Raw genomic sequence first — 21,865 nt, forward strand, 5'->3', positions numbered from 1 at the left:
TAAGCACCCTTATCCTACCAGGGCCTAGAGCGTGTGCCAGTAATACTCCACAAGGTGGAGGCGCCAAACTGATCGCTTCCTCCATGGCGGATGCTTTTAAGGACGTGTTAAACAACGCCATTGCGACAACATCTGAGTATGGCCAGTATGTCTGCCTGAGACCCTTCTCTGGGTAGAAACCAACCAGAGGGGTGAAGAGGAATACCAACTTTGGGCAGACCAGATCAACCGGATGATGCGCGATTGTAGAGCTGCAGACAGGGAGAAGAGGCATTGCGTCATTGAGAGTCTGCGCGGTCCTGCATTGAGAGTCATCCAGGCGCTCCGTGCCATGCATCCAGACCCCACAGCGAAGAACATCATAAACACGCTGGTTGGATTGTTTGGAGCCACCGAGTTTGGTGCAGAGCTGATGGAGAAGTACTATGACACCTGCCTCCAACAGGGTGAGGATCTCTCTGAATATCTGGCCCGGACCGAGCTGATTCTTCAGCTGGCTTTGCAACGGAAGGGGATTGAGCCGAACAGCCTGAACCTGGTCAGGCTGCAACAGGTCATGCGCAGAGCCAAATCTCTTCTGCCGTTACTTCTGCAGCTACAACTCTGAGAACAGACCCAGAGACTACCACACTTTGATGACATGGTCCAAGAGGTGCGTACTCTGAAGGGCGAGATGGAGAACACAGTGTACAGTTTACCAAGTCAACTTGTGTCTCCATATGCTGCCCAGAATATGATCTGTGACATCAAGTGGAGGAGTTACCCCAAATCATCCAGTCTATGCAGCTGCAGAGGGTGCAGTCCAAGCCACCGCCTGTACTGACATCCAGGATACCAGAGCGCGGATGAGGCTCTACACCACCATCTCAAGAGAGAGAACACCAGCTCTTCCGACATGCTCAAGAGCCAAAATGAACCAACGGTGTACTGCACCGTTCCAGCCTTGGCAGTTCTGCCGTAGGTGTGGACAGAAGGTCCACACATTCCTTATGTGTACAAACCCACCAGATTAAAGCCAAGTTGCGGCAAGGTTCCGGGCCTTGAATAGTCCAACACATGCAATGATGGGAAATGCCAGCGAGGACCAGGAAGCAGAGCACCTGAATCCTCAATACTACTACGTTCCAACCGATAAGAGGTGACGAGTAACACGCCTGTGCCACCAGATGGGCCCAAGACTGTAGTGACACTACCGGTGGGCAAGTCCTCTGGGAACCAGCATCCACCCAGACCGGCTACCCCACTCGAGAGGAAGACCACCTGTGGTCAAACTACCAACAAGCGCAGCAGCAAAACATCATGGGCGATACCTGACGGGCTCATAGGACCACCCGCCACTGTGACAATTGCCATCGCTGGTTAACAGGCACAAGCGCTTCTGGATAGCTGCTCACAGGTGACCATCGTTTGAGCTGTTCTACAGAAAACACTTGGTGCATATCCCATTGGAGCTCTTGGCTGGGCTGAACCTTCTCGCCGTGGGAGACAACCCTTGCAAATATCTGGGGTACATCCGGGTCAGACTGCAGTTTCCACGTGATGTAGCTGGAGTCAGCGTTCCTATCGACACCCTGGCTTGGTCTGCAACAGTCGGAGTGAAGATCCTGCAACACCGGTGGTGACTGGAACCAATTCCTCAATGTTCGACGCACTGGCGGCATTATATTGGGAGATGGCTGAACCATAATAGCACGTTGTTCATGCACCCCATGTGCCGACAGGCGTATTTGCAAAGAGAGAGATTCGGTCCAGAGCTCCACCTGATGGACCCATTGGAGATGTTTGTACCACCCGGTTTGGGCAGATCACAATCCCGACACACGTCACTATGATGGTTCCTGGCAGAGTTCGACTCTGCAGGGAGCAACGATCAAGGTGTCTGGTGATGGAGGCACCAGAACGTGGAGAGCTCCCAGGGGGTTTTCTGGTACAACGTACCCTGGTGACAATAGATGGAACGGACCGTCATTAATGTGACCAATAGGACCATCCATGTAGCAGGATGCACCATCGCACAGTTTCACCTGACTGCATCTGTAGACCCAGCGATTGTCGCCTCCTGCTCATCCGAGACGGCGTTGGATCTGAAGACTTTGGAAACTCCCGAATCTCTGAGAAAGACCAGGACCATCTGAGGGAGCAGCTTGCCATGCGCACTGAGGCATTCTCCACAAGCCCCTGGGCTCCATAAGCCCCAGGGACATTGGCAAGGCCCATGGAGTGGAACATTGTATCCGGGTGTCTGATGACGCTCCCTTCAGGGAGCGGTCCTGACTCCTGTCCCAGGAGATTTGGAGGATGTATGCCGCCATCTGGATCTTCTGCAGGCAAGGATTATCCAGGAGTCCCGAAGCCCCTACACTTCTGCCATTGCCGTCGACCGGAAGAAAAATGGGGATGTCTCGATGTGCATCGACTACCATTGACTCAACACCCGCACTATTCCATCCAGACCAGTACACCACGCCCTGGGTGGATGAGGCACTGCACTGCCTCACTGGGAGTAAGTGGTTTTCGGTCCTGGACTTGCAGAGTGGCTACTACCTGATCCCGATGCATCCGGCGGATTATGAGAAGACCGCTTTCATCTGTCCCTTGGGTATTTACGAGTTAGTCAGGATGCCTCGGGGGGATCTCCGGTGTGCCAGCGACTTTCCAACGCCTTATTGAGTAGACCGCGACATGAACCTCCCAGTGGTACTGGTGTACCTAGATGACATCGTTGTGTTCGGGAGGACCCTGGAGGAATACAACAGGAGGCTCATGAAGGTGCTGGATTGGCTGTGGGAGCAAGGGCTAAAGTTCATTGTGGACAAGTGCAAGTTTGTCTGACAAGTGTCAAGTACATCGGGCACATCGTCTCTGTGGATGGCATCGCCGTGGATCCGGCAAAGATAGATGCCCTCCTCACCTGGCCAAGACCTCAAACCTGCAAGGAGTTCGTTTCCTGGGATTCTGTAATTACTACAGGTGGTTAGTCGCGGGAAACTACAACATCGCCCGACTGCTTGTGGACCTCACCAGAGGGTACCCACCTACCCAGAGGAGCCGGAAGAACACTGCCAACTCTGCAGATCATTTATATCCTCCACGGGAGCCCTTTGTTGAGCGTTGGACTGACCGATGACAGAAGGCCTTCGAGGAGCTCGAGGAGACCTTCACCACAGCACCAGTCCTGGCATACGCGGATCCGCAGTTACCTTACATCCTGCATGTGGACGCGAGTCTGGACGTATAGGGAGCCATTCTCTACCAGGAGACCAATGGTGAGACGAGACCAGTCACTTTCGCCAGCCGAGCCCTGCAAGCGGCATAAAGGAATTACCCAGTCCATAAGTTGGAATTGTTGCCATTGAAGTGGGCAGTTACAGAGAAGTTCCAGGATTACCTCTACGGGGCCACCTTCACGGTGAAGATGGACAACAACCCCCTTACGTATGTGTTGAAGCCGGCAAAGCTAGATGCTACCGGACACTGTTGATCTCGCTGCAGTGTCCACATACAACTTCAGTCTACAGTACAGACCTGGGCGCACTAACATTGATGCCGATGCCCTCTCCTGGAGGCCTCATGCTCAGCTGGATGATGCAGCTGGATCCACCTCGTGTGAAGTTGTTGTCTTCAGCAGGCGTCAGAGCTATCTGCAAGGCTACAAGCTAGCAGGCACCAGACAGAGCCAGGAGCGTGGATTGCTTGGAATCCTTAGCTAAGGCGGTACCCAATATCTACTGCAATATCACCAGTGTGGAGAAATCGGAGCTACCGCGTCTGACCCGAGATGATATCCGTATGTCACAGTTAGCGGATTCTGGCATTGCTCCGTTCCTGAAAGCCAAGACCACAGGAGCGGATGTGACCAGAGATGTTCTTCATGACCCAGAGCAAGCTGCAATCCTGTACAAGGAAAGCAAAGTTGGAGACTGTCCACTACATAGCCTGGTTTTGCCACAGAGATTCTGCCGAGCTGTATTGTATGCACTCCACGACCAGCACAGACATCTTGGCAGCAACAGAACTTTCAAGTTGGTCCGCTCAAGGTTTTTCTGACCCAGACTAGCAGCAGATGTCGAGTGTTCTTGCCAGCACTGTGCCAGGTGTGTCGCCAGGAACACAGCGGCTCGTCCTGCAGCCTATCTTCACCATCTGTAGAGTTCCAGGCCCATGGACATAGTCTTCTTTGACTTCCTCAAGCTGGAGATGGACAGGCGAGGTGTGAAGAACATCCTGTTGGTGACAGACCACTTCACTAGGTACACGCAGGTGTTGCCCACCAAAAGATCAGCGTACCATCACCGCTGCCCGCGTGTTGTTGGAAAAATACTTTGTGCCCTACGGCTGGCTGGCCAGAATTCATTCCGACCAGGGACCAGACTTTGAATTGACACTCATCAAGCAGGTGCTGGAGCTAGTTGGAATCACGAAGACCCCTACAACTCAATACCACCCTCAGGGGGATGCCCAAGTGGAGAGGTTTAATCATACACTCTTGGCCATGCTGGGCACCCTGAGGCCAGAGGAGAAGAACAGATGGAGTCAGCATGTGGCCACACACACACCCATGCGTACAACTGTATGAAGAATGATGCTACTGGCTTTACACCATATTTCTTGATGTTTGGAAGGGACGTCCAGCTGTGTGTAGAATTGTGTTTTGGAGTGTCCGCAGACGGAACAGGCAGCGAGAACTACGCCAGCTATGTTAAACGGCTCAAGCGGCAACTGGAGCAATCATATCTGCTTGCCCAGGCTGCCGCGGGGTAGACCACAGAAGAGAACAAACACTGCTGCGACACCAAGGTCCAGTTTCACACTTGTCAACCTGGCGATCGTGTGTTGATCCGCAGCCTGGGAAAGAGGGAACGCATCAAGCTAGGCGACAAGTGGGAGTCTCAGTCTTTCATCATAGAGCATCAACTGGGAAAGCTCCCTGTCTACCTACCAATCGGGTATGAGATTGAGCTGACACTGCAGGTGACAGATGAAGAACCAGCCAAGGGGCCAGTGACAAGGTGACTCTGTGCTGAGAGGCCTGAAGAAGATCCTTCGAAGGCTCAATCCCTGGAAGCTTCTCCAGCTACCGAAGTTGAAAGATCGGAAGGTCAGCCGGAAGCCAGTGAAGACGCTGACGCCGAGGAGTTTGGCGTCTACCCAGACCAACGGTTAGATCAAACACTAGTGTGGGTCCCTACACCCGCTGATCCAGATCCCACTCCTAGTGAACCTGAAATCCATCCTCGGAGTATTCCTTCCTAGGTTCTTCCCAATCCTGCTCCAATCGTTCCTGCCATGCTGGACATGGTAGAGTTACCCATTCCTCCACTGGAAGATAGGGTCCCCGACTTGGTGCGGAGCACCCCGCCAAGTCTGGGGGGAACCTACATGAGGCCCCGGCTGCTCTCTGTCGTACCACCAAGGAGAGCAGACCTGTTATGAAATTAACATATTATACACCAGGGGTTCCAGTTTGAGGTTCCAGTCTGTTCCTGTCTTCTGTCCCTCCTTCTCTAGAGCAGGTTCCTAGGAGTTCAGCTGTACTGTGGACGGTGCCTGTGATTAAAAGTACTGGGTGGCAACCGTTGGCCTGTCCTAAATCATGGCTTGCCAGGTTCATTGACAAGACCAAAGCTATCCTCCGGGCCGAGGATAGTTCAAAGGGGGGAAGCATGTAACCCCCAGTCAGGGGATAAAAGAAATGAAACCAGCGTGTGAAGCTGCGCCGGGGATCCCGAAATGTAAACGATAGAAAATCGGGTCCCTGACAAGGTGCCCCGGGGATCCCGAAAATGAAAAAAGAAAATGTTAACCCCTGCCACGAGAGCCACACCGCGGATCAGGAAGTAAAAATATTAGAGTAAAAAAACATTGCTGTGCGAGCCCTGCGTCTGGCACAAGGGAAAAACCCTGCAAGAGGGTTGAGGGTGCTCCGCTTAGCGCCTGTAACCACCACTGCCTGGGCCCTGTAAGCGCTCCCCTGACAGTCAGGGGAGCGCCCCCTAGGTGGCCTCATTCCTGGGCACAGATAATTACTGGCGCTCTCCATAGCAGGGAAACTCCCAATGTGTGTTAAGCCCTTCTGGGGCTACAAATAAGTGATGGGCCACCCGACAGGGTTTCCCCATCTGAACTCCCTGAGCCACACCTGGCAGACGTGGCTCAGATTGAGAAGTGCTGTGGGGCGGGGGGGGACTCCTCATGCTGCCTCTCAGGGCTGGGCTGCATCTGACATACGCAGCCCAGCCCATATAAAGACTTTGGGACCCCCACCCACTGTTGTTGTTGTTGCTGCTGCTTGCCGCCCACTGCCAGAAGAGCCACACTCAAAGAGCGGAGGAAGGAAGAAGGAAGAGCAAAAGGGCAGCAAGGACCTTAAGACAGCTCTGAGTAAGGACTTTTTAAATAGTTTTTTAATACGGTGCACTGTATAGACTTTGTATCATTTTTATATTGTTTGTGTTCCATTAGTAACTCAGCTGCTTAGGAGTAATTTAAGTTGTATATAGTGTCTTGTGCTCTGCCCCTTTTGTTAAAAAACACACAAAACCCTGCTAGTGTACTGGAAAAGTATATAAGAAAGCTTTAAACAATTAAAAAGAACCGTACACCAGGATTCCTTTTGTCCACCTCTCCTTGTGTGCTCCAGTTACTTTGACCTTGTATTTTCTCCTTAGGGGTATTTGGGGAACCTACCTGCTCTAACCTCTTGATCTTCCCTACCCATACCTTCTTCCTATCGTAGTACACAAGGGTGATCTCGAACCCAGGAGAGTGGGGTTTGGACACGAGGTGGGTCAAGTTATAAGTGACGAGTTAAGCTGTATATTGTGTGCCCGCCTACACATGTCCCCCTACAAGATGCGTTGGAAGATCAGCCCTTCTTATCACCTTCTCTCAAGAATTTCACAGTTCTCAATATTTTGCTTTCACAAGACTCTTCTGATCTGGTTTCTTCAGGAGTTTCCTTCCCCTACAATTACAACAACTTGACAGTTCAATGGTTTCTCTTCACACCAGATTCTCTTGTTCAAAAACAGGGTTCCCTTCCCCAACAGTTCAACAGTTCTTGACAACTCTTCATATCAGAAACTTTCGAGAGCGCACAGTTTTACTCAGCCATATGCGTGACCACTCTGATACTTTGACTTCATGGGATCGTGCCCCTGGCACTCTTTAGCTTCTTTTGGGGTTTCAGCTCACTCTTCCTATCTCGCGCAGCTTCCCTCTCATGCTTTCTATTTTGTTCCTACTCCAAGCTTCACACAGCTCCCCTGCACTTTCGGAGAGTGATTTAATTTCAATCAAGTCTTTCGACAACATGTAAACGTACACACGACCACTCAGTTACTTTGTTTGTTTCACAATTATCACTTTCACATTGCAGTTCACAATGGACAATTGAAGCTTTCTCTTCAGCGCCGCTTTCATCCTACGCTTGTCCTTCACTTGCACCAAATTATCTCTTGCGCTTCGCGTCTTTCACCAACCGGGCTCCCATCTCACTTTAAACTCATTGGTTGTGATTACTTCAGCGTAACTTTTGCGGTAATGTCGTGTCGAGGTCGGGGGCCTCACCTGCCCCCCAGGCACTCCTAGGCTGCCTTGCTGGCCCAGCGGAACAAGCACCTCTTCAAGGACTGCCTATCAGAGTTGAGCATACCACGCAATCCCCTTCTGGCTCCTTGGAGACACGGCTCCCTCACCACACTTTCTCTAGCCTTCTCAAACCACAGGTTCTCAGCGTCTCAGCGCTCTGTTCGACAATAGATCTCTGGGCGCTCAGGATTGCACAGTTGCCTGACAGCCCGTTCTATGACTCGGGTTCTTTCTCTGGCTCCAACTCGTTTGTTCCGTTTCTTGCTGCTACTCCTTTTGTACACCTGTGTAGTATTAACAGGCTTCAGGTTGATACAATCTTCACCCAGTGCCTGACTTCGCCTGAATTTGTTGGTGGGACATTCATGAAAATAGTAGAGTGCTTCTGAATGTAGTTTCTTAGTTTTAATAGCATTGTGGTGTTTTGGAAAGGAAGAGTATGCTGGTGAAATGCTCCTTTTCCTCGTCTCAGTCCTTTCGTCAAAGAAATGGGGAAATTGGGTGTCTGGGGAACAGTAAGCCATATAGGCTGAGGGAATGTCGGGTAGAGGAGTGTTCAAAAAGGGGGATACCATGTCTCACCTTTGGGTAATCCCTCCCCAATCCCAGAGGACCCTCTACCCAGCTGATCCTCCCTCGCTAGTCCGCCCCAGGGTCGGGATCCAAAAACGATGGCCCTCCCTAGGCCACCTGTTCAGAGGATCCCCCAGGAGTGGGAAGGGAAAAACACTCGATTTTCACAGATGTGAGATGTAGGTACTTGGTCTGTGTATTTCACTCAAGCCACCCTTTTCTTTCACGGGATCCCTTCACCTAGATTCACAAAGGTGTTGGGCGAATCACTTGGTATCATGCTTTTGAAGCATCTGAATGTAACTTTTCCGACGCCAAGAAGTTAACCAGTTATGAACTTGTGCATTTTAAATCTCTCTTGTATCAGTATGTTGTGCAACGTGGCTGCAATTCCCATTAGTGGGGTTTAGTTGGTAAGGGTGAAAGGTATGGCAATGGGATCTAACCAAATTAGCGGTCGTAAGAGATATATTTATATGCTCGAACCTATTTTGCAGCACTTACTGTTTATATTTTTTTTTTTCCATCAACATCCAGCTTTAAACGCCTTAAAGTTGGACAACAGCTTTCAATGGCCGACCAGCAAACATCGTGGCCATCCCATCTACACACTGGTATCATGTGACCTGGTGTTGGACAGGAATTCAGCATGTTCACAACTTTACTTATAACACAAAATTGACAGAAGTTTTTAGTTTAAGGGGAGTTATTCCCATATCTAAGTCCCTTTCCAATAGCTAGTTTGCCCTGTGTTACTATTCTACATATGTAGCTGTCACATGCGCCCTAGGGTTCGCTGCTGTGACGACTACAAATGGGATGTAGAGGTCCTTTCCCTTTCCTCACTCATTACTTTCCTATACTAAAAAGGTAAAGTGCGCATGCATTGGTGGTCGGTCTTTGGCTTTAATGTTTCCTCCGCCAATGTCTGTGTCTTATCGGTAAAAATAAAAATAATTTCGACAAAAAAAATGGTCGAACCATAGCTAAAAACTGTAAGTGTCCCTTTTGTGATTGCTAAATGGGTCACTTGGATGCACTCTATATATATTCATTTATTTTAATTAATCAAGCCCTATTATCACACGTATAGTGGGTCTTGGAGTCGGGTCATCAGCCCAAGACTACTTTATGGAAGTCAACCGGTTTCAGCAGTCGCAGTTAGTTGCCGCTTTCTTCAGGACAGATATGTTCTTGCTTCATTCTGCGCAAGATCTGTGATTCCTTTACAGTGCTCCTTATTCATGGATGTCTTGAGGAAATCTTCGGGTTTCCAGACGGGCATGTTGGATAAATTTCCAGGCCATGTAGGGTTAAAAAGACAGATGGGGCATCATCAGTCTCAAAGTGCTGGATCAGAAAAGGTAAGGCAATGTTTTTAGGGCTCATGTCCTTACCTGTGGTGACCTATGTCTCATTATCAAGGCATCTGTCGTCAATCAGATGTAAACTGTATATCCTGGTATTAGGTGTATTCCGGGATCTCACTGGGGTAAGTATCTATAGTTGAATAGATAATAGAAAAATACATTTTATCATGGCCCTATGTTTGCTATTTAATGGGTCATATTAATATCAATAAAGGCCATTTTTACCTTTACTGTGTAGTTGTAGTCAATCATTCACGTTCCAAGATTGTCTTCTTCATGGGTGTCTGGTAACCCTAGAAGACAAATCCTGATGTCGGGGTGTTTGCAAGTGTGTCACACACTCATAGCCATTCATTTGGTTAGTCTAGGTATCTACAGTAAGTATTCAAAGGTCACTTATGGTGGCCATGTATCAAACTGCAGTCTATACTGTACTGGATATACATTGCATTTATGAGCAGTGATTTACAGATGGCAGCAGTCCAATAGATCTGCACTATTGGGAGACGGTCAGGTTGTTCAACTATTCTTTGTGCATGGTGCTCAAGGCTCCCTGCAATCAATTAAAGCTAGATTCTTTCCCAGATCTTACCTCCGATCTCACTGTTGTTGCATTCCCATTCGTCTCCTGATTCTCGGTCGCGAAAGCTAACTTGTCGGACTTCCCCATTTATGATCACGTGCTACCGTCCCGTGACACTGCTCGCTTGCGAACAAACCCCGTATCGTTTATCTATTTCATTTCGTCACTAACTGTTCCGAACTTAGGCTAGACCTGTTGCTAAAGGTCAGATGTATTTTTATTTCTATTCCTATTCTGTATCCCGGCATTGCCGATCTCGGCAGTTTGAGGCATGGCTTACTCCCAGGAGCTCATGGGATTGGTAGTTTACATATATCCCTCCCGGATTTTCCCATGACTCAACTCAGCACTAATATATAGCTTTAGGCTCCAGTCCGTGCACGCCTTCTGTGTGCAGATGTCCTCTCCCTCTCTTCACAACTAGTGTCGTGCCGAACTACCGGTTCCCAAGTAGTCATGGGAGTTGTAGTTCTAATCTAACTCAAAATTGCATGGTAATGTGGAGTATCTGTTTTTCGTATATGCCAATCTTGACACTATGAATTCCGGCTGCATGAATGGTGAGTACTACATGGCATATCTATTAGCTCTAGGGTCATCATGGTTACTTCGTCTCCTTTCACAGTAATATATGGCATGCCTTTTGTGACCACTTTCTGTGTGTGCCAGTTTATGCATATGAGGTATCCGTTCCTGCCTGTCTGTTGCCATTAACGTACCGAGATGTAACTACCCAGGTATACATAGGGGTCGCAATAAAGATTTCTGTTGTTTATCTTGTTTTATGATTAATGGCAATAGACATCATAAACGTAGTGAAATCCACTGTATGGCTCCCAGTGCACAAGGGCAACTAGGTACCTGATGTTATGCCTATTGCAAGTTATTCTACTAGTTGCACACAATCCTGGGCTTGCTGTTTAATCTTGTGAGTCCACTTATATTACCCATCAGTGTTTTTTTTAGGCAAACTTGGAAAGTATGCTCGGGTCATTAAGAGTACACTTTGTATCGTTTGAATTCTACATATTTTGCAGAACTATTATTAACGGTAACGCCCGAGACTTAATAAGGTCTGCAAAAATATGTCCAGCTAGTGATACTGGGCAAGGACTTATCTTACAGTGCTAAATTTGCAATGACTGCTCATTGTACTGCTAGAGCCTGCCAGCAGATTTCTTCATTTAGGCCGGTTTTGTGGCTCCGTAATCGGAAGATCCACATCTGTTCTCTCTTCAGTAAGAGTGCTGCTATATTACCACCTCTTCTGGGTAGTAATTCTTTTTTCAAGTATTGTCCATGCTAGGTCATTTTCTGTATGACCCATTGTGAGGAAATGTTCTACAAGTGGGGCTGTGCGTCTTTTTGTCCTGATATTGGATCTATGTTCACAAATTCGCGTCCTAATGGCCCTGGTTGTCATCCCTATGTACCTTTTTATTGCATGGACATTGGATCTGAAAAACTACATTAGTAGTATTGCAATTCGTGAGACTCAGCTGTTCCCATGGATGCTCCCAACCGATATTAATGCTGGTAGTCCGTTTCGTAAATTTGCAAACAGAACAGTTGTTACATGGTGTATGGCCCAGTGGCCTAGGTGTATTCCACAACGTTGTTGTTTCTATAGTTTTGGTTTCTTTATATGTATGAACCAAGCTATCCCTTAAGTTTCTTCTTTGTTTGATGGCAAACAAAGGTGTTGGTAAATTCCCTTCTACGTTGAGTAGTGGCCAGGCCTTCTTGATTTCTTTTTTTAGACGGTTGATGATTGGCGAATGACTGAAAACTGCCGTGATGACATCCTCTCCTCTGCCTTTCTTTCCATGTTGAGTGAGTATTACCTCTCTGGGTATATTTCGTGCCCTCTTCCTTGCTTGTTCTATTATTTTATTCGGGTAGTTCCTTTCCTTCAGGTTGGTGGTTAATCTCTCTGCCTGTCTGTCATATTCAAATCTTGTTGTGCAGTTACGTCTGAAATGGAGGAATTGTCTGAAAGGAAGATTATCTTTTAGGGACCTTTGATGAAAGCTAGAGTATTCTAGGAGGGAATTCCTATCCGTCTTCTTCTGATGTACTGTGGTTTCAAAAGTTTGTCCAGTTTTGGTGATTTTTAAATCTAAAAAGGTGGCCTCGGTTTTACTTGCCTCATGTGTGAACTTCAGGTAAGGATTCTGGTTGTTGACCCAATTGATAAACTTGTCCAGTGTAGCTATATCTCCTTCGAAAATCATTAGGATATCGTCGATGTAACGACGCCAACTCAAGATGTTAGTAGAGAAGGGGTTAGTCTCAGGGTAGATATGTTTCTCCTCGAAATCTGTGACATATAGGTTGGCCAATGTTGGGGCAACGACAGTGAGATCGGAGGTAAGATCTGGGAAAGAATCTAGCTTTTATTGATTGCAGGGAGCCTTGAGCACCATGCACAAAGAATAGTTGAACAACCTGACCGTCTCCCAATAGTGCGGATCTATTGGACTGCTGCCATCTGTAAATCACTGCTCATAAATGCAATGTATATCGAGTACAGTATAGACTGCAGTTTGATACATGGCCACCATAAGTGACCTTTGAATACTTAATGTAGATACCTAGACTAACCAAATGAATGGCTATGAGTGTGTGGCACACTTGCAAACACCCTGACATCGGGATTTGCCTTCTAGGGTTAACAGACACCCACGAAGAAGACAATCTTGGAACGTGAATGATTGACTACAACTACACAGTAAAGGTAAAAATGGCCTTTATTAATATTAATATGACCCATTAAATAGCAAACATAGGGCCATGATAAAACGTATTTTTCTATTATCTATTCAACTATAGATACTTACCCGAGTGAGACCCAGAATACACCTAATACCAGGATATAGAGTTTACATCTGATTGACAACAGATGCCTTGATGATGAGACATAGGTCACCACAGGTAAGGACATGAGCCCTAAAAACATTGCCTTACCTGTTCTGATCCAGCACTTTGAGACTGATGATGGCCCATCTGTCTTTTTAACCCTATAGGGCGTGGAAATGTATCCAACATGCCCGTCTGGAAACCCGAAGATTTCCTCAAGACATCCTTGAATAAGGAGGACTGTAAAGGAATCACAGATCTTGCGCAGAATAGAGCAAGAACATACCTGTCCTGAAGAAAGCGGCAACTAACTGCAACCGCTGAAACCAGTCGACTTCCATAAAGTAGTCTTGGGCTGATGACCCTGACTCCAAGACCCACTATACGTGTGATAATAGGGCTTGATTCATTAAAATAGATGAATATATAGAGTGCATCCAGGACACTTAGTTTTAGCTATGGTTCGACCATTTTTTTGCCGAAATTATTTTTATTTTTTACTGATAGACACAGACATTGGCAGAGGGAACATTAAAGCCAAAGACCGACCACCAATGCATGTGAACTTTACCTTTTTAGCATAGGAAAGTAATGCGTGAGGAAAGGGAAAGGACCTCTACATCCCATTTGTAGTCGTCACAGCAGCGAACCCTAGGGCGCATGTGACAGCTACATATGTAGAATAGTAACACAGGGCAAACTAGCTATTGCAAAGGGACTTAGATATAGGAATAACTCCCCTTAAACTAAAAACTTCTGTCAATTTTGTGTTATGAATTGTTGGGTATAGACAGGAGGTGACGGCCCCTCGACTCCATTTGTATTTATTCACAACTTTATTTAAACATGCAATTTGACATTAACATTGTTACACAGTCTGAAGTGCCGGGTGCAACGCGTGGCGATTTTTTGCTATCCTTTGGTAGTATTATGCACTTGCCATGATGCTCTGTAACAGCCCCAATACAATGGGTCTGCTTATTTTAAAGCTTCAATAAATTGTTTTTGCAACCTTACTCCACGTGTGCATGGCTCACGTTTTTGGTGGTGTATACATACACAAACACGCAGCTTAATAGCACAAGAGAAAATTGGATCAAGGGTTTCTCTTAGTATGTATTGGCCAGCTGAGCAACTATTTAATGTATAGAGACGTGTAATAATCAGTGGGTGGGGGTTGGTCAGGGCAGTTTTAATGGTCTACCAAAATGTACTGTCGGGAGGTCTGTGTGGGATGCAGAGAAGACTGACTTGGATGTGATATCTATATTGTCGAATGGAAAAAGGAAATGAAGGGATCCAAACTGAAGTCTCTTACAATGTGTGTGATACCTTCTCCGCTCCCACATAAACTGAGGGTTTCCAAAGGGTCTCCGGACCTTTCTTCTGACCTTATTCTTTAAATGTACACAGTATCTCATTCAAGTATTATGTTTCTTCTCCAGTTCATACCTTCTCAGAATCTGTGTCCAGATTGCAGAGATCTTTGGGTCATTGCCTCCATTGGTTGGTACTTGGGCCTTCAGCTCTGCAACCTTAACTTCCTCACGTCTCTGGTCCTCCCTCAATTCTATTCTGTTTGTCTAGAACGCTTTCCTTTCAGCCAGAAAACAACTCAGCCAACAGCACAATCTTTAATTGCCACACATGCCCCACATAGTAAGATGGCAGAATCTGAACAATATGCAGTTCAAAATGGAAATGTTACCTTTTCGATGGTCGTTCACACATTTTTCTCAGGAGTTTTCACCTCCGATTTTTAAAACTGAATTGATTTGCTGAGAAATACTTGCTGTTCTGCTTTCTCCAGAAGCCTTGTTAACATCTATGCTGAATTTCCAGACGCCATGCTTTATCCACGATCTTCATCATTCAGAGTTGTCAATAAAAGGTGTCTTTACTTCTGGGACACCTCCAGTACTTACACAATCCTTCTTCTGTGAGGTCATTATTGAGGTGTTTATGATGCACACTGGGACAGCAAAGCCCCAGCAGACAGTCTGTAAGAAGATCAATGCTATAAAGATCTGCATTTGAGGAAATGATTAGGGGGTAGGAATTGTGAGAAACGTAAAATGCTAACAACACAGCGCATGGAATAGACATCTGTGAAAACCAAGGTGTGTGGTTTGGTGCTACAGTTTGTTCTTGTGGTACTGCTGTTTATGTCACTGTGTTAGCTGGACTTGGGGGGGGGGGGGGCAATTAAACAGTGTTAATCCATTCATGACTGGTGTTCTTTTTGTGACTGAGCCTCTTTGATATATTAAGGACATCAAACGTTGGTGAGGTGATATTTTAAAATGCCTTCATTTGTTCTGTCTTTCAGTGGATCCTCCATTGAGCAGCACCCACCAGGTAGTACCGAATGAGGTATTGAAAAATGTCTTGGCCATCTAGTGAAACTGGATCTGAGATTCTGGCTCTGGGACTCGACTTGGTATGAAATAGTGTGTTTTTTTTTTAAAGAAGTTTGTTACATTTAAGGCATGTGAATCCGGGTTCAAGTTTCCCATGCAAAAAGCATGATAAGGCAATCGAGTCCTCTTTTTGCTTGGAATGTTAGTAGTTGTAGCTTTACTAAATTTCCAATGGGAATGAAAAAACAACAAGTCCCATGATCCCAAGGTGGAGAAGTGGGGGGAGGGGAGGGAAGGGGTGGGCAGGAGTGGATAGCCTTCTCACTCATAGCCACTGGAAACTTGAGACCTCTGATATACAGATGAGTTGTGTTTTATCCTGTTATGTTGGTTACTCTTCTGTCCCACTTCATATTAATTTGCAAAATAAATTATTGCTTGTTTTACTTCATAGCTAATGTAGATACATGAGCACTCACTCCACTCTCACATTCCAGGTCGACTTTCCTGTGCAGTAGATTTGAGTGGAAGGGATTTCTTTTTTGAAAAGTTTCAAGACTGTTCTGTGTCCTATCATGCTGGTAGCATAAGTGATATCAGTAAGGCTGATGTGTGAAATATGGAAAGGAGAATGATTTTTGCTGATGTGTCTGTGAGCTGAACGTGTTTTCTGAAAGTGTTGGTGGTGGTGTTAGTTGAGAAATGATTCGCAAAAGTGTGCTGTTCTGGTGGTGTTTGTGTTGCTTAACTGGTATAATTTCCAGAAACCTCTCAAATACTTAGTTTGTAAACAAAGCTCATATCATTGCTTCATGAAGATTCCAGGCTGTAATAATACTTGCTGCTGCAAAGAGCATAGATCACATTGAGAAATTATCATGAAGCAAACCTGATTGAGCTTGGTAACACAAAATGAAGACGGCTGTTGTACTAGGCCTAACATAGTTTCCTATTGCTCTCAAAGATAATCTGTTGCAAGGACATGCTAATGTAAGATATGTGGTTATTATTTGCTCGTTACAATCTGTACATTTTGAAACTTTCTATTTGTTATGTGTCCACATTCACTGAACATGCTTTACTCAAGTGCATGAGGACCGATTTTGATTATCACAGCATTACTCCGACAGTCTGATGTATTTGGTATGATCCAGGCATGTCTTTCCAGCCTAGATCTGTAAAGGAAACTGCAAGGAGTCCTGTCTGGATGTTCATTCGGAGCATTTGTAATGTGATGGGCCTTCTTCTGGTGGACAGAGGGCAGACAAAGCAGTCATGTTCAGTTCTGGTAACCCATTCTTGGTTCTTGTTGGAACAACCGGAATATCACATCATTGCCCTCTTCTGTGCTATTTTATTTGGTAAATAATTTTAGTTCCCTGTTATGTCCTGTCCTGTCTATGAATGATGCAAGTGAGTGACCTGGCTGAGTGATGTAGGCTGGAATGCTGAAACAGTGGCATAAGTGAGTGTTTTGTATCCACTGGGTGTTCTCATATCTTGAAACGTATGCCTGTAACATAAAAAGATATTCCTGAAATGTCAACCTGATAATCACTATTTGTATGCTACAAATTCGTGTTGAGGTGTACAAGAACCCCGGAAATAAGGGCTGTGCTCTGGTGCAGCCAGACACAAACCTGGTCCCTACCGCCACCACCACCATGAAAGAAAACATGATACTAAATCATAGTACTAAATCCAAGAGGGGAGTACCTTAACACCAAACACACACTGAAAAGTACCTCGGGCTGAGAGGAGCTGGGTTTCATGAGAGGGCTCTGGCAGAACGACTGTGCTAGGTTGTGAACTGTTTGGACTCTGCTACTGAGTAAATGTTGTACAGGTGCTTATCGGGACCCTGAGTGCTATAGCTGAGGACTCTACAAATGTGAGAGGGTTTTGTTGAGAAGCTGCTGTGCAATGTCAGATACAGCAGCAGAAAGATCTGGAGCAGCTGCAGTAGTGAAGAGCAGCAGAAAAGTTGTGGAAAACAGAATAAACCAGTGGCCTGAGTTCTTCGAGGTCAATGAAGCAGCGTTATCGGAAGGCACACTAGGCAGGGATCAGGCTGTGGCTAGGAAGGTTGTGCTCTGTAATCAAGTCCCAGTTGTATTGAAATGCCAGGAGCAGTCAAGACGTATGATGAGCCGTGAGGGGTGCTGCCACAGGAGCGTGTTTAGTCCTGCTTGATCGCAGCACAGATCAAGTTGTGAAGAATTGCCTGTGACATGCACTTCCCTTGTTTATATGCAAAGTAAATAGTCCACGAATTACTTGTGAGTACAGTTCAAGCACTAGCAGGCTCTACCTGTTGCCTGTGACAATGATGACTGGAGGGTTTCATGAATCTGCAGATATGGATAAGAAAAGTGACCCCTTTGGCACCGCAGCTCTCCATGACATTAGTATGATGGCTACAGAGTACAGACGATAAGGATTTCCATTATGTTTAGTCATGTCTATTGATTAATTTCTTTCACGCTTTGTTCAGGGTCAGTAGCACAGGAGTTTTCTACCCCATTTCCAGTTGGCTGAGCAAAGTGGTAATGGGAAGTGTGAGACACCGGAAGGTACTCTCACATCTCCCCGGGAATCTTCTGTTCAGCTGGCCAGGGAAAGGCCATCGCTTTTGGATCCCGACCCTGGGGGTGGACAAGCGCTGGAGGATCACCTGGGTGGAGATCTTGGGGATTGGAAAGAGGGTGTCTGAAGGTGAGACAAGGTATCCCCCCCCCCTTTTCTAACACTGATCTACCCGACCCTCCCTCAGTCTTTATGGGATATTGTCAGTCCTTTCCAGTTTTTCCCTGTAGTCTCCCACCAAAGTACTGGGAAGAGGCAACTAAGATTAATGCCTGCTTCATGTTGTAAACCCCACTCTGGTACTGGGGCGAAGAAGAGGGGCATGCATGCACTTAGTGTGACATGCCTGACTTTCATTACCAACAGGCTTACACAAGGTCAGGCAATTGAGTCTAACCCTTTTCACCTGCATTCTGTTAACAATGATCAATGGTATAAAAGCAGGAGCCCAAAAGCAGAGAAGAGCGAGCAGGATGAGAATCCGCCATGTTGGGACCGAGCCAAGGAGCAGAGGCGCTGGCGGCGATTGCCAGAGACCTGCCAGAAGAGCTTTGCAGGACCAGGAAGCCTCTACTGTGAAGGCAGGCAGCAGGTGCTGGCAGGTAGCTGAGGAGAGAGATAAGCCGCCCGCACCCAAGCCCGGGTGCAGCTCGAGCTGTGGAAGACGTCAGAGACGCGGACCGCGCGTGGAGTAGAAGTGAGGTGCCGGGCTGCATTTGGAGACGTGTCCGGCAACCGAATCGAAGGCTTTCTCGTTTGGGGAGAGCTGCTGGGAGGAGTCGCGAAAGCCGTTAAGTGTCAGGAGACACTGAGGAGACCAGAGCGTTTTGATAGAACGTTAAATAAGTAATGATTCCTGCATTTAAGTAAAAGCTACTCGTATTGAATATTGAACTGAAAGAAAACCGCTAATTAAATATACCCAAGTAAATGCCATTCATATTGAATACCAAATTGAAAGTGGCCATTCAAACGCACACAAGTAAATGCTACCTATAATGAATGCCAAACTGAAAGAATGCTGCCAAAAGAGTAAACTACGAAATGCTGAATGGTGAATAGTACCTTTTCTATTTTTAATTCCTGACTGTTACTGAAGAATTAAACCATGTGGCCTAGATATGTCAGTAAAGGAAAAAAAGGGGAGCCAGACATGTGATGTGATCAGTGATGTCATCAATGACATTTCTGATGTCATCTTTGATGCCCTGGGTGTTAGTCTTAGCAGTGCACAGTGGTGGCGCGAGTTATGGTTGCTTAGCTTACCATAACTGGCGAATTTCAAGGGTTTTTCGGTTTTACTTCGAACCATAACGTCCTGTTAACAAAGTTTTTTTTACTGAATTTCAGTTTTTTAGTAGTGGCACGTAATCATAATGTAAACTAACATCTGACTTCATTGCACACCTTCCGGAGAATGCCACATGACCATACGCTGGCGCACGGCACAGTGACGTGTCCGAGAATCCGTACACACTTAACAATAAAATCTATGCCTCGTGGACAGTGTGGAACTACATTTTTTTACAAATGTAGGAACTTGCAACTTCAACATTTCCCTTGCACAGCTCCAACACCTATTCGTACTCAGCCATTAACAAAGTAGTACACATACTTTTAGCAAAAGTACTATTTATCTGAAAACGACATGAGCTAAGGCCATCCCTCCTCCCCAAGAAACAGCACCACTGCTGTAATGAAGGAGCATGAGAAACACTGCCCCTACCTTACAAATAACACACGCACAACATTTTCCCCCGTCCACCTACCCCTCCATATTACTGTTTGTTGCCTCTTTGCACATTTCCGTCCGCAACTTTCCGTCTTAGCTGTCCTTCCCAAAAAAAAAGCCATCCGTTAACAAATTAAATGTTCCTTTAAGAACCACCTTTCACAGTGTAAAAATATAAATAAAAAAAATTGCATGAACTCCATCTACTTTATATCTTTTAGTAAAGCACATAGACGCAATAAGATTTTCCAACATTTTGATTTGCAGTTTGTGTTATGCTAATGGGAATATTGTAGCGTTCATCCTCCGTTCCAGCACGTTACATTTTAAAATAATAAACTGGTTTTTGAAAGAAAAAATTTACATTTTAGAATTTGTAAAGTACTTTTATTTCACAATACTGTCCGAGACCTTCAGACTATTCCCATTTTCAATCAAATTGTAACTTTGTTTCTTTGGTCATCGAAAATTTTAATCGTGAGGCACACGTTGTTCTTTTCCCATACACAAAGTATTAATTTTCCATAAAGCAACCGCTTCGGTCGCACAGTGATTTCCAAGACGTCGCCATGAACTTCGGCCTAGGCCACCATAAAAGATGTTATGTTACTTCTAATGGCCACTGCAGCGTACGGACAAAGGGGTCCTGGGCGATCATCCCACAAAAGTGGCGGTCAGGCAGCCGGTCACGAACACGTGCATCTGGCGTGCTAAAAATCTGTCACTTGGCATCTGGAATCCACGGAAATCACAGTAAGGCAGGATGTAGTTGTTCAGAAAACACAACAGAAAATAGGTATCAATACCCAACCTTTAGCAAACAATTTCAAAAAAGACAAAAAGAACGTGGAAACTGATACACAAATCGATGTGGTCATACATGACATTTTAAAGAAATATTAGCGTTGAACATGGGTGAATCTAGTGATAGCCTGCAAATGCTGAGAATCTGCACTCTCCTTAAGCAATAAAAAACGACAACTACACAGAAAGATAGTACTTCAGTTACATTGACAAAAGTAATGTTCTGTTAATAAAATATTAAATCTCGTTCCGGTGTAGTCGTCAAAAGTAAACTTACACGATATTCACCGTCTCCATTGTCTCTGTGAAACTCAGACAGCAATGTACTTGCACCAAAGAATCTTCTTGAACTGATATTACATGTGCCTTACAAACGTTTTGAATAAATGACCTTATCAAATGGTATTTTTTTTCAAACTTTCACTCCCTGCATTCTTACTGTAATTTCCCTTTCGCTCAAGGTCAAAAAAACAATTGACCCTTATGGGTTCAGTTGGATGCGTGGGCCTACTGAGCTCGCAACCAAAAAAGCAAAGCCAGTGACCTTCACTCAGAATGCAAATACATTCTGACTTTGCAACATGTCTCAATGCATTCATGAGAACCGGTACTCCCATACACTTGCAGACCCACTGTTTCCATCAAACAGTGCAGGTGGCTGCCTCAGATTTCAAACTCTAGGACGCCAGTCTGACTGCAATATTATTTTAAATACATTGTAACACAGACACAGTAATTCTTCGACTGTGCTTAGCAGACACTATATTGAGCAACAACTTCCAATTTACTGTATGACTTTGGTGACAAGAAAACACCACTTTATGACTTCCTGCTGCCACAACCCATCCCAGCCTCATTAAACCCTCACCTTCCGAGACAGTATTTCATAAGTTTAACAAGTGCAATGTTGTGTTGTTTTATATGTGTTAGCGGCGATGTCCGCATACACAAAAACACGAATGAAAGATGGTGGGCGCAGCAAAACAATCTGACGCATGGCACGCTGTTCAACAGCCAATCAGTGAATGTGCCACATGTCCGCAGACATGACGCTACGTATTAGCCAATCGGTGTCTTGTCCGCGGTGCGAACAGTGAAGTGTGACCGCGGAGCGGACATAGATATCACTCATTTTTTGAGACATACTTTTTGGTTGTTTTAAAGAAAACTACTGGACGGATTGGCACCAAATTTATAAAAGCACGCTTTCGGGACCAAGCTCCTGCCGCAAATTTGGTGAAAATCCGTCCAGTGGTTTGGGTTGTAGGCATGCACAAAGTTTTTTTTCTCCCATTCAGTCTATGGGAAAAAGACGTTTTGGGACCCCCCTATAACTCCCCCACCCCCCCCTAAACCAAACATCTACAAACTTTGCAAAAGAATTCAGTGGTCCATAGACTTTCTTTTG

At 45.8% G+C, this 21,865-nt stretch overlaps 1 protein-coding gene across 7 annotated transcripts in view; it reads left to right on the plus strand.

The window, feature by feature from the left end:
• IQCE (IQ motif containing E) overlaps positions 1-21,865 on the plus strand; it is a 1,388,455-nt gene that overhangs the window by 48,361 nt on the left and 1,318,229 nt on the right. For 4 of the 7 annotated variants that reach the window (XM_069647600.1, XM_069647604.1, XM_069647602.1 and 1 more), the window contains exon 2: positions 15,305-15,415. In XM_069647600.1, the coding sequence (XP_069503701.1) occupies positions 15,359-15,415 (57 nt within the window). In that variant the 5' untranslated portion in view covers positions 15,305-15,358. Of the gene's footprint in view, positions 1-14,954; positions 15,096-15,304; positions 15,416-21,865 lie in introns of those variants that run through there. The other 3 variants (XM_069647601.1, XM_069647605.1, XM_069647606.1) reach the window with 2 other exon arrangements.

This window comes from Ambystoma mexicanum, chromosome 2q, assembly GCF_040938575.1.
Source record: "Ambystoma mexicanum isolate Mex_15411 chromosome 2q, UKY_AmexF1_1, whole genome shotgun sequence".
NCBI classification, from domain to species: Eukaryota; Metazoa; Chordata; class Amphibia; order Caudata; family Ambystomatidae; genus Ambystoma; species Ambystoma mexicanum.